This window comes from Ursus arctos, unplaced genomic scaffold (genome assembly GCF_023065955.2).
Source record: "Ursus arctos isolate Adak ecotype North America unplaced genomic scaffold, UrsArc2.0 scaffold_3, whole genome shotgun sequence".
NCBI lineage: Eukaryota > Metazoa > Chordata > Mammalia > Carnivora > Ursidae > Ursus > Ursus arctos.
This window is the reverse complement of record NW_026622985.1, coordinates 51,756,187-51,769,258: the sequence shown is the minus strand read 5'-3', so window position 1 is coordinate 51,769,258 and position 13,072 is coordinate 51,756,187. Positions and strand designations below refer to the sequence as shown.

The 13,072-nt window shown below is 41.2% G+C and overlaps 1 protein-coding gene across 5 annotated transcripts in view; it reads right to left on the bottom strand.

Annotated features, from left to right (window-relative positions):
* KLHL7 (kelch like family member 7) overlaps nt 1-12,157 on the bottom strand; it is a 59,285-nt gene extending 47,128 nt beyond the window's left edge. The window contains exon 1 of one of the 5 annotated variants that reach the window (XM_026507515.4): nt 11,768-12,157. In XM_026507515.4, the coding sequence (XP_026363300.2) occupies nt 11,768-11,887 (120 nt within the window). In that variant the 5' untranslated portion in view covers nt 11,888-12,157. Of the gene's footprint in view, nt 1-11,117; nt 11,708-11,767 lie in introns of those variants that run through there. The other 4 variants (XM_026507522.4, XM_026507521.4, XM_026507520.4 and 1 more) reach the window with 4 other exon arrangements.
* Nucleotides 12,158-13,072: the final 915 nt, after the last annotated feature.

Sequence of the window (13,072 nt, the reverse complement as noted above, 5' to 3'; positions counted from 1 at the left end):
AGTGGAACTGACACATACATGTGGATGCTCATGATGCTGTGCTGTGAGTAATCAAGTCTGCTGTCTCTAACCCAGGAGTCTCATGTCTTCGCCAGCATCCATTAAACAGCAACAGGCTAACTAATCAGCTTATAAATACCATAAAATCAAATCCCAGGCCCATTGCCTCTACTGCTAAATCTAGTAATCAGTGTTAACAAAAGACTAAAGTGACCCTATACAGGCAAGACCAAAGGTTCAAGACACCTAGGAATGAAGGATTAGGTCACCCCATCAGATAAAGAACCTTAAGGAGTTGGCTAAAGACAAAGAATAGGAATAGGCAGTGAAGGGAGAAATCATGAATACAATGAGTAATATTAACAAATAAATAATAAACAATGAATGTGGCTTCTATTTTTATTTTCGTTCTTGCTCTTTTATTTGTATAAGTTTTAACTATGAAACTTTTCCCTCCACAATCATATAAAGAATCTATTAAGACTTAGACCTTAGAATCTTGAAATGACTATAGAAGGAATGGATATCACCAAGTAATCTTGAATTTGAAGTTAGACATGATAAGTGAAAAAATGTGATGACTTTTTTTGTGGATTCTGGCAATCTAGTATCCAATTTCCTGCCTAGTAGAACCCCAAGCTCCCATTTCTGGAAAAATTCCTCATTATGAACTAGGTTGGTGAGAGGGCAATTCCCAGAGCCTGCCTCTCACTATGGAAGCTAAAAGTCAGTTATTTCTTCTGTTCACTCAGCAGAGCCAAAATCTGGCAAACAATACAAGGCCAGACAATTATACACCTACTTTCAGGATTTTAAATTTTGAGCAAATAGAAGATGGAGGGAAAACTGTCTTTATGGCAGTGGCAGCAGCGACGGCAGCAGCAGCAAGTAGTCAAGACTGTTCCTGCACCATAATTGACTCCAAAGTCTCTGAAGCCTAGGAATGAGAGAATACCAGGGGTTTTGCTTATTTGCCATGCCTGTTCATCTTCCAGCCTGTGGTCAATATCTAAGTTCCTGATATTCTTGCAATAAATTATTCTGACTTCAGAGAGAACATATTTTGGTTGGTGGCAACCAAGAATTCCAGGAGATTCACTGTGATAATAGCAATACCAACAATATTTGACAACACTGAATAATTTATCATGAGTTTTCAGGGGCGCCTGGGTGGCTCAGTTGGTTAAGCATCTGCCTTCAGCTCAGGTCATGATCCCAGAGTCCTGGGATCGAGCACTGGACTTGCTGTCCAGCGGGAAGTCTGTTGTTTCTCCCTCTGTCCCCCACCCCACTCTTGTGCTTTCTCTCAAATAAATAAATAAAATATATATATATTTTTTTAAAAAAAGAGTTTTCACATTCTCTGTCTCACTATCCCCAACATCAGTAGGGTCGGTCAATATAATATTATAATCATTGTTGTGCAGATACAAACATAAAAGGCTAAAGTTGTGACTTGCTCAATGTCATACAGTTAGTAAGAAGACAGAGCTAGAATTCAAACCCAGATCTGTTTGATTCCAAAATCCATGTTATTTTCACTATAGGGTACTGTTTCACACAGCAATGAGTGACTAAGGCAACACTACTAAAAGGAGTTTTATAGAAGATACAAAGCCACTTTTTAAAAAGATTTAATTTATTTATTTGACAGAGAGAGAGCACGCACAAGCAGGGGGAGTGGGAGAGGGAGAGGGAGAGCGAGAAGCAGGCTTCCCGCTGAGCAGGGAGCCTGATAGGGGGCTCAATCCCCCAGGAACCTGGGATCATGACCTGAGCCGCAGGCAGACGCTTAACTGATTGAGCCACCCAGGTGCCCCACAAAGCCACCTTAGCATAATTTTTCATGATAAAAGCTTATAGTGTAATATTAAATTGTGATTCAAATTAAGTGCAATTCAAAAAGAAGGTCTAAAAAAGAACTCATTTTAATCCTGGCACACCATTTTCCAGTAGGCTAACCTGATATTAAGTACAGAATTTACGATATTTAGCACTGATGGCATATTCTTAAGAATGTCTCTCTTAAATATTAATCAACCACATTTTTGACAGTTTAACAGAATATAACTAAATTATATGCTGTATTATTACATACTAAATTATTTAATATGCCGGCTATTTCAATGATATGAATCTTTGTAGTAAATGTTCACTGGAGCTACTACCTGACTTACAATTCTCCCCTCTCAGGAAATGGCCTCAGTACATAAAATGAGCCTTTCAAGATTATGTTTGTGCTACATGACCTTGTTCTCCTTCGCATAGATAGTTGATTCAAAGGGTTAACACTCAACCCAAGCTAGGTCTATCGCATCCTGTCTATCCAGGATTTGAAACTCTGGAAGAGAAACAGATTAGTGGTAGTCAGACCTGAAGTCCAATGAAGGCGCTGTTCCAGACAAAGGCTAGATGTTGGCATGGTTCTTGTATCTCCTAAATCTTGACGGTCTTTCTTCTCTTCAGAAGGGAATTTTAATACAGTCATGTCTCCCTTAAGATACACTTCTGTAGTCATTCATTCAACACACATGGGGTAAGTATCATGATGGTAGTAGCATTTTATACTACTGGATTTTATTTTTTTAAATGTGGAGATATATAGTTTCTATTTAAATTCCAGTTAGTTAACATACTGTGTAATATCAGTTTAATGTACAATACTCAACACTTCCATACATCACCTGGTGCTCATCACAAGTGCCCTCCTTAATCCCCATCACTTATTTAACCCATTTCCTCCCACCTCGCTTCTGGTAACCATCAGTCTGTTCTCTATAATTAAGAGTCTGTTTCTTGGGGGCGCCTGGGTGGCACAGCGTCTGCCTTCAGCTCAGGGCGTGATCCCGGCGTTGTGGGATCGAGCCCCACATCAGGCTTCTCCGCTATGAGCCTGCTTCTTCCTCTCCCACTCCCCCTGCTTGTGTTCCCTCTCTCGCTGGCTGTCTCTATCGCTGTCGAATAAATAAATAAAATCTTTAAAAAAAGAGTCTGTTTCTTGGTTTGCCTCTCTCTCTTTTTCCCCTCTGCTCACTTATTTTGTTTCTTAAATTCAATGAATGAGTGAAATCACATGGTACTTGTCTTTCTCTAATTTACTTATTTCACTTAGCATTATACTCTCTAGCTCCACCCACGTTGTTGCAAATGACAAGGTTTTACTCTTTTTTATGGCTGGGTTATATTCCATTTGTGTGTGTGTGTGTGTACATGCGCACATGCGCATATGTGTGAGTACACAACATCTTCTTTATCCATTCATCAGTCGCTGGGCACTTGGGCTGTTTCCGTAGTTTGGTTACTGTAGATAATGATGCTATAAATGTTGGGGTGCATGTATCCTTCTGAATTAGTATTTTTGTCTTCTTTGGGTATATACTACTGGACTTTAAAGAACATTAATCTCATCCTGAAAAGCCTGGGCCATAGAGAAGGCAGGTCCCTCTCCATGTACTCACAACTCTGTCCCTCCTTTATTCTCTAAAATCTGCCCCTTCCCCCACCACTCCAATAAAACTTAACTTGCTAAAACCACCAATTTTCAAATCCAGGGGACACATTGACTTTTTTCGCCTCCCTACTACATTTGATACTCCTGACTAGCTCTTCTTTGTAACTTGTATCTTGGTTTCAATGATATTATTCCCTGCTGTCTTTCTTCCTTCCATACCTTAATCTCCTAAGAAACTTTTCTTCCTATCCTTTAAAATATTGGTGCTCCCTCAGAGTTTCATCCTCTGTCCACTTTTCTTCTTACTCTGCCCGCAACCTCCAGGTGTTATCAACCATACCTATGACATCAACTATTTACTTAACAAGTATTTGTGCACCTCTGTGGTAGATGTTGGCAAAACAGCACTGAATAACACAGTGTCCCTGCCCTTATGAAGCGTAGAGCCTAGCAACAAAGATATACGTTAAAAATAAGCAGTCTTTCTTGCCTTTATAGAGATGATCAGTGCACGAACGAAAGGAATGGAGTATATATAATAGAGGTCCTTGACATAATGTAGGGCATTCAGGAAGGAAGTGGCATTAAAGTAAGAACTGAAGCATGAGTAGGAGGGAAAGAGAGTTAACAGGTACTGGTACAACATTTCAGGCTCTGAAGGAAGACAGGTGCCTGGAGTGAAATAGCTAAAAGAAAAGTAGTATGAAACCTGACTGAAATAGTTTGGGATCACATCAGACAGGGCTGTGAAGGCCTGGTTAAGAATAAATATTCATTACAAATGCATAGTAATTAACCTCAAAAAACCTTCAAAAATTCTACTAGCCATTATACCAATTCTACTCTTCACAAAAATTACTTTTATCAACCTCTAGCTTCATCTTCCTCCTTCATTTTAGTGGATGATCTCATCTCCTACTTTTCAAAGAGAACAAAGGCCTCTGGACAGAAACTCCTTCATTCTCCTGATTCCAAAAACACCTATCTACCGATCTCTTTTCCTTCCCACTCTTACGGAAGAGAAACTGTCCTCCTCCCAAGAGAGATTAATTACCTTTAATTGAGATCTCATCTAAGGAATCATCTATCAATTATCCATTCTGTCTCATATACGTTTAAGCTCTACACCTCAAATGAATTATTTTTTAAAAATGTTTTAATTTAAATTCAATTGAATTAACATATACTGTATTATCAGTTTCAGAGTTAAAATTTAGTGATTCATCAGTTGCATACAACACCCAGTGCTCATTACTTCAAGTGCCCTTCTTAATGACCATCAACCAATTACCCCCTTTCCCACTACCCACCTCCCCTCCAGCAACCCTCAATTTGTTTCCTATAGTTAAGAATTGCTAATGGCTTGCTTCCCTCTGTTTTCATCTTATTTTTCCTTCCCTTCCACTATGCTCATCTGTTTTGTTTCTTAAATTCCACATATAAGTGAAATCATACGGTATTTGTCTTTCTCGGACTTATTTTGCTTAGCATAATACTCTCTAGTTCCAGCCACGTCATTGAAAATGGCAAGGTTTCATTCTTTTTGATGGTTGAGTAATATTTCATTATATATATATCACATATCATTATGTGTGTGTGTGTGCTCACACGTGTGTGTATACACACACACGCACATATATCACATCTTCTTTATCCATTCATCTGTCAGTGGACATCTGAGCTCTTTCCATATCAAATGAATTCTTCCAGTTATTAAGCACACTTATACCTAATTTAAACAAATAAAACCAAACGAGCTTCATTTGACTCCCCTACTTCCTTCAGGGACAAATTTCTCCAATAAAGCTGTTTCAATTGTCTCATATCTTACTCAAGACAATCTGACTTCCATCTGTCTCCCCATCAAAGAAGCACTTACTACATTCAGTAATTTTCCTGTGTTGCTATACCCTGATTTCTCAAAGGCTTCAAAATTTGCCATGCTCCTTCTGAGACAATTTCTTCTCAGATTCTGCAAATTCTCACTTTCTTGTTACTCTTCTAGCCTTTTTTTGGAGGGAAAGGGAGGGCCTCCTTATAGGCTCACTCCTTATCCCTTATCCTAGACGTTTCACAGTTTCAAAAAGAAGTTATCTTCCGTCTGCAGATAATCACAAATTTACACTTAAATATTTTTTTAAGATTTTATTTGAGAGAGAGAGAGCACAAGCGCACACAAGTTGGGGGGGGGGGGCAGAGGGAAGCAGACTCCCCACTGAGCAGGGAGACTGACATGGGGCTCCAACTCAGGACCCCAGCATCATGACCTGAGCCAATGGCAGATGCTTAACTGACTGAGCCACCCAGGTGCCCTTTTCTTCTTTTCTTTTTTTTTAAGATTTATTTTAGAGAGAGAGAGAGAGTGGGAGGAGGGATAGAGGGACAGGGAGAGAGATAATCCTAAGCAGACTCCCCATTGAGCTCAAGCCCGACAAGGGGCTTGATCTCATGACCCTGAGATGGTGACCTGAGACAAAATCCAGAGTCAGATGCTTAACAGACTGAGCCACCCAGGTGCCCCTAAAATAAATTTTTTAAAAAAAGATTTTATTTATTCATTTGAGAGAGAGACAAAGAGAGACCAATGTGGGGCTCGATCTCAGGACCTGAAGATCATGACCTGAGCCAAAGGCAGATGCTTAACCATATAAGCCACCCAGGTACCCCCCCCCCCAATTTTTTTTAAGTAAACTCTACGCCCAACATGGGGCTCGAACTCACAACCCTGAGATCAAGAGCTGCATGTGGTATGACTGAGCCAGCCAGATGCCCCACAAATTTACACTTTTAACCCACAACTCTCCAGATCTGTCAATTCATCATATATACCTTAATGTCTCACGGGCACTGTGAACTGAACATATCTAAAATACAAACTATAATCCCTTCCTCAAAGCCTTGATCCTTTTCCAGTACCTCCTCTCTTAGTGAATAGTGTCACCATCTACCTAGTTATGCATTCTAGAACCCTAGAGGTCAAAACCAAAACTTGTATTGAATCCCTCAGCATCCAGTCAATCACCACTATCATGACAGCAACAAAAATAGCCAACATTTATTGAGAACTTATTATCAGGTCCTGTTTTAAGTTATCTTAATTTGGTCATCTAATTTAGTCATCACACCCACATGTGGAAGTTATCATCACCAAGTCCTGTGGATTTTACCTCCTGAATTTCTTGAATATGTCATCTTTTCTTCATCACTACTGCTGCTATCACCTTAGTTCAAGGGACCCTCTCTTTGAGCTACTGAACTTCCTGTTTAGTTTGCCAACAATCACTCTGAGAACTCTCATTTGCCACAGATCAAGCACCATCTTTTTCAAACGAAAAACAAATACCTGCAGATCCCTCCTCTCTCTCTCTCTCTCTCTCTCTCTCTCTCTCACATACACACACACACACACACACCACATCTGAAGGGGTTTTAGAAAAAAGGCAAATCCCCCTAACTTGACTTAGGAAACTGTGCATGGACAGGTCTCTAGCTATTTCTCCAGTTTCTTCTTACACCATCCTCCCCCTGATGTTCTGTACTCCAGTCACACTGGCCTTTAATCAGCTTCTTGCACTTGCCATTCTATGGTAGAAGACTCTGCATCTGTTTTTCCATCTACCTAAAAGGCTCTTCCTTAAGGTGCCTAATTAACACGTAATCTTATTTCAGCTCTCAGTTCATTTACCAGTTCCTTGGGGAAATCTTCCTGATTTGATGGTCAAATCATCCAATCATACCCATCACTGTATCATGTTCTTCTCTGTAGTAATACCTACTGTTACAATTTTACATTTCTTTTGTGTGACTGCTTGACTAATGTTTTATTCTCCTACTAGACTAAAACCACATGAAAGCAAGGACTGTCTGGTTTTGCTCAACACTGCAACTATAGAATCTAGCAAAATACCTAGCATGCAGTGGGTCCCAGTAAGTATTCATCCAAACAGATGAGTCAGAAAGCCAAACTGAGCTAGAGGAATAAGTCAACAGTGAGCCAAAAAAAGGGGGTGGGGGGCAGTGTGAATCTACCCACGCTCTGGTTTTAAAGGGGGGAGAGAGGTATTATTTATAGAGGAATGTTGAGACTAAGAATGGGTGGACTGGTTTGGATGGTTGGTTTAAAAGCTAGAGAAGTTAAAACATGCCTAAATGCTGGACTCTGGTAGAGAAGAAGTTAAAGATGCTCAATAGTGATGGAATAACCAACAATATAACTTTCCTGACTAGGCTAATATTGAGGGAAGCCAAAGCCCAAGTGAAAGTACTGGCTTTAGATGGAAAAGAGACAGCTTCTTCACTGTAGCAAAATTAAAAACTGTCAATACAGGTGTATAGATTTGGTGGTCGAAATTTAAGAGATAGTTCCAAAATAACGTCTTCTGTTTATTTTTGATATCAAAAGGGGAATGATCTACTGAAAGTGAAGATATATAGAGAGGACTCGTTTTAGAGGAAAACGGTAAAATTAATGTAGAGTAGGGCTGATCACCAGTATTGACAGCTGAGTTGAAATTAGGTCTTACCTGACAAAGAACTGCCCAGTAATGGGATATTTTCCAGCTGTGCTTGGAAACCTTGCACAAAAAAGGTAAATAGTCATCAATGCTTTTTACCGGATGGATGTGAAAAAAGGATGGAAGGTCAAGAAAGCCTCGGGCATTGGAAAGGGAGTGAAGAGAGAGATGATTATCTCCTAAGCGGGACAGACAAAAGGAGAAGACAGCGAAGAGTCAAAAACAGGAAGGTCTGGATGATGGGAGTTGTCAATGGGAGTTGCTGGTGGAATTAAATGAGACAAAGCATGTTAAACACATTGCAGAATGGCTGGTAGAAAATAAATGCTCAAGAAGTGTTTCCATTACTGAGGATTTAATGCAGAAGGTTTAGATGATTCACAAGGGACCCTAAAGATTAATGACTAGTAGTAATTTGCAACCTTGAAAAGATGAACGTACAGAAGTTGAGTAATTTTAGCTTGTAAGTAAGCCCAGCTGACTGCTCAACATCCAATCCTTAAATCAGCTTTTTTGGTTCTCTCACATAATTCTCAATAGGGCTTTAACATAAGCTTTTAAATTCTAATCATGCTTTAATTCACTTAACATGAGGAAACTGTAAGCTGTAGTGGTACTCAGGAAGGTCTCAAAACATATCCCTCAAATGTTAAGGGTCTCCTAGACTTCATTAACACAAGAGCAAAAGCAATTAGATATAAGCAGTAGTGATTATGACCCAGCCTTACTTTGTAGAGCTCCTCTGTAGTGTATCAGGTAATTAAACAAAAAGTTTGGGAAATAAAAAGGTGCTCAGCCTAATTAAATAAGATGCTGCTATATAGCCACCAGAATGGCTAATGTTATAAAGACTGACAATTCCAAGTGTTGACAAGGATGTAGAGTAAAAACCTCTCTAATACACGGCTGGCATGAGCTGTAAACTGGCACAACCTTGGAAACTGTACGACAGTATCTGTTAAAGCTGACTGTAGCATAACCAGTGACTCCACAACTCCACTCTTAGGTATTTCCCAATGGAAATACATACATGTGCACATCTAAAGCCAAGTATAAAATACACAAAAATGTTCAAAGTAGTACAATTCTTCATAGCGCTAAACTAGAAATAACTCCTATGTCCATAATGATAGAATGGATAAATTGTGGCATATTTACATAATGGAATACTAAATACAATGAGGATATACTAGAGCTACACAGAACAACATAATAAATTTCACAAAAATAATGTTAGCTTTCAGAAACCAAGACCCAGGAGTATATACTGTATGATTCCATTTATATAAGTTCTAAAACAGGAAAAAAACAAATCTATGGTGATAGAGGTTAAAACAGTGGTAACCTTTGGGGGGGGTAGTGATTGAGCAGAGTGTAAAGGGCGACCTCTGGTGTACTCTTCATGTTCTATTTCTTGTTGGTGGTAGTATGTTTATTTTGTAATAGCTCATTGAGCTGCATGTTTATGATCTGTATCCTTTTAGTGAATCCTATACTTCATCAGAAAGTTTACTTTAAAAACAAAAGGCTATAAATGACTGCAAGGATGATGAAGGAAAAGGCTCCATGAGAAGCTGAGGCTGCCGGCTCTGAAGAACCTCCATTCGCCACTATGTATAGAGTTGGCTGCTACGCTACGGAGAGATGAAATGACCTAAATCATATTTCTCTAAGATCACAAAACTAATTAATGGTAGAGCAGGAACTGGAATTCAGATATTCTAATTTCACCGTGTTCTCAACTTCCTGTGAGAATGTTTCTGGGTGTGTACAGAGGGGTCCTTTTCATCCACGTACTCATTATTCTGATCCCCAAAGTAATGAGGTCATATGGGGAAGCAAAAATAGTCACAACATAATATTCACTAAAGAACAAGAACACTTATAAAATTGGTTCTCACTCAAACATTCTTCCTCTGGCTCAGACCAGTTTCTCTTTCTGCCAATTCCCATCAACTGCCCTTGTCAGTCATTCTTGGTGAGTCTCTCTTGTGTTATGATGTTAAACAGAACAATACAAATACAATGTAAATCAACTGCAGAGTGAAACTGCACATCTTGCAAAAGATGCAGGATTCCATGAAGTTGGTTAAAGTTCTACTGGAGAATACCCGAATAATATGTAAAGCCATTGACAAGGAGAGAATCCAACAGATTAAGGTCAGTTAACCAATGTGGAAGAGATCCCTGTTTGTTCCACCCGGCATCTATTTTCCCCTTCCTACTAAGTAACAGTAACAGAATCCTGATTTTTTGGTAACTTTATGTCTAGCTTATCCTAAATAAACAGATGTTAATATAGTCTAAAGCTAAGTCTAAGAACTGGATACGCATCAATTTTTAAACCCAAAGAGCTAAACGTAGCGTCAGAAAATCCCCTCTTCTTCAAGTAAACAACTGATGCTGCAACCCAGCTGCACCCTATCTACATAAGGAATGAGGCAATGCTTCACCATGCTGGTGTCAGAGACAAAACCATGTATCTGGGGGGAGAGGGAGGGTTGGTGGAAACGAATCTGAGCACTGGTGAACAGTGTTCACCCTTTACAAGCAGACACTTGTTAAATGCACCAGTAATATGAAGTCACCAGTGTTGTAAATATAAAAAGGTTTACATGAAATGAACTTGAATGTATACATGAAAATAGATACATGAAAGTAAGTTACACATAACACTGAATTCAGACGTTCACAGCTACTTCAGCACAAAAGCCAGGAAAGGTTTAAAGGCATTCGGATAGGTATCTACTGCATTCATGCACCATGCCAGGAGCTGATGAACAAAGACAAGATCCCGGCAGTCAGAGTTTGCTTAAAGAAACCAGAAGCCAGTATCTTCATACAAATCTTAAATTCCTGTACTGTTTTCCCTGTTCTCCTCGGAATCACTAGATAAGCAAACGAGGTTTTGCTATTATTCATACTCACATCCTGCTTTTGTCTTCTTTAAAAACAGGACTACAGTTACAAAACAGAAACATTCTCACATCTCCTTAGATGCGTATTTTTTTAGAAATAAAGCTTACGGAATAAAAAAGTAACCAAGTGACTTTTCTATGCTTTTTGGTATGTTACGGAATTAAAAAAACAAAACAAAAAAACCTCTCTAGTCTACATTCTCCGTCTTAAAATTCATTCTTTTCATAACCCACCTTTCGCCGACGTGAAGACTTTCATTAATGCGCCACACATCAAAGAGAACAAAGGGCTCCTCTTAATAACAGAGGCGCACAAGGGCCTTAAAAGACTGCGCGGTATTTATCCGTGACTGTTTCTGCTCTAAATTAACACGTACAGGAGGATTTGTCTTCAACTAGCTCCACCCGGCTAACACAGAGGAGGGGCGGGGATCCTTATCTAAGAGTAGCTGATTTCAGGCCAGCACTGCTGCTTTTCCCTTCTTTGGGGGCTTCAGGTTGGGCTGTGCCAATGGGCTTCTTCGCACAAGATCTCACGACACCTTAAAGCGGCTCGCCAATGGAGGGATCTTCGCCTCACAAAGAGATAACTAGGGCAGAGCTGTTATACAACCGATACGCGACGCCGAATGCCAGCCCGGGGAGTCCCCCAGGAGTGCGACTTGGGAGCCACAGCATCCGCAGACGAGGAGACGCTTCTCGAGAACGGTTTAACGCGACCCTCTACTAAACAGCAGCTCGGCTGGCGTGCGAAAATGGAAGGAAGCGCGAGGACCGAGGAAGACAGCCGCGATCCACCGGGCGCGGTTTCAGCCCAGGGAGCCAGGGGCGCGAGTCCCGGACCCCCTCCCCCCTGGCGCCCGTCACTCCCACAAAGGCGGTACCTGTTTCCGCATGTTATTCATGACGCCCATGAAGCCCGCCAACAATTTAGCTTCTTCTCGAGCAGCAAGTTTCTTCTCGGTCTTCTTCTTGCTGCTCTTCTCCACCCCGGAGGCTGCCATCCTCCGTCAGCTCGGTTCACGCCCGGGGCTGGCCGGGCCGAGCGGGGGGTTGCACGCTCCGGGCACGCTGCGGCTTCTGTTTACCAAACAGCGCGGCCGGGACTGCGGCTGCAGCGCCCTGCTGCCGGCGCGGCCACTGCGGAAGGACAAGGCCTGGCGGCCCCCTCAGAAACTCACCGGGAGGCGACGTCGCGGGCTCGGCGGCGTCCCGACAGAACCGGAGCCGGGCCGAGGAGTCTGCGCACTTCGCTCGCGGGGGCGGGCGCGCTCGGAAGGGAGCAGGGGGCGAGGCCTACGCGTCACAGCGGCGCGCCGCTCCCGGCGACGCGGTGCGGGCCGGTTGTCTTTGTCGCCGTCGGCCGCCGGCGAAATTTTGACTTCCAGCGGCTCCAAGGGCGTGCATGCCCTTCGGTTTCCCCAAGTCAGGGTTTACAAATTTAGACTATGTGGAGGATTTTCTTTTTTTTTGGATACGCAGGCGGTATCTCCCGTTAGTGTAAGCCCCGGAGGAACCAGGTTGATGTTGTCTTCCCTGCAGCATCACAGACTGACAAATTGTAGACGCTTAATATGTATTTATTAAATGATGAAAGATTATCACGTACTGCAAGTGACAGGCATCTTACACGGAACACAAGAGTTATTTGCTTGGGATTCATAAAGCAAAACCACACAGTCCCGTTGGTGTCTCCTTGATGTGGAATGCCTGCTTACTTAGGCTGGTTTACTTACTGTTTGAAACCAGATCAGGGATCAGCTCCAGAAATCTTCAGTTAGTCCAGTTAGTCTTCCCCAAGTATTCTACCGGGACACGAAACTCAGTCACCGAACTCATGAAAAGGCTTTTTTTTTTTTTTTTTTAAGTATAATAATCTGTTCTTTCGAGTGTATGGTAATACAAGATTATTTGAAATGGTACATTATTTACATTCTGAAAATTTTCTACATATCCTCTTGATTTTCTACCCAGGTCTCTACAGGCATATACGGAGACATATTTTATGGAAAATAATTTACACCATTGAAGCATGCTTTCTCTTGAGGACAAACAATATACAATAACTCAAATGAAAGAGCAGGTGGCATATAAGCCTCCATTTTTATGAAAGAGGCATTTATGCCTATGTGCACTTTATATCCTCTTAATCTAGAGGTTCTCAGATCTTCTATTTTAACTAGTCAATA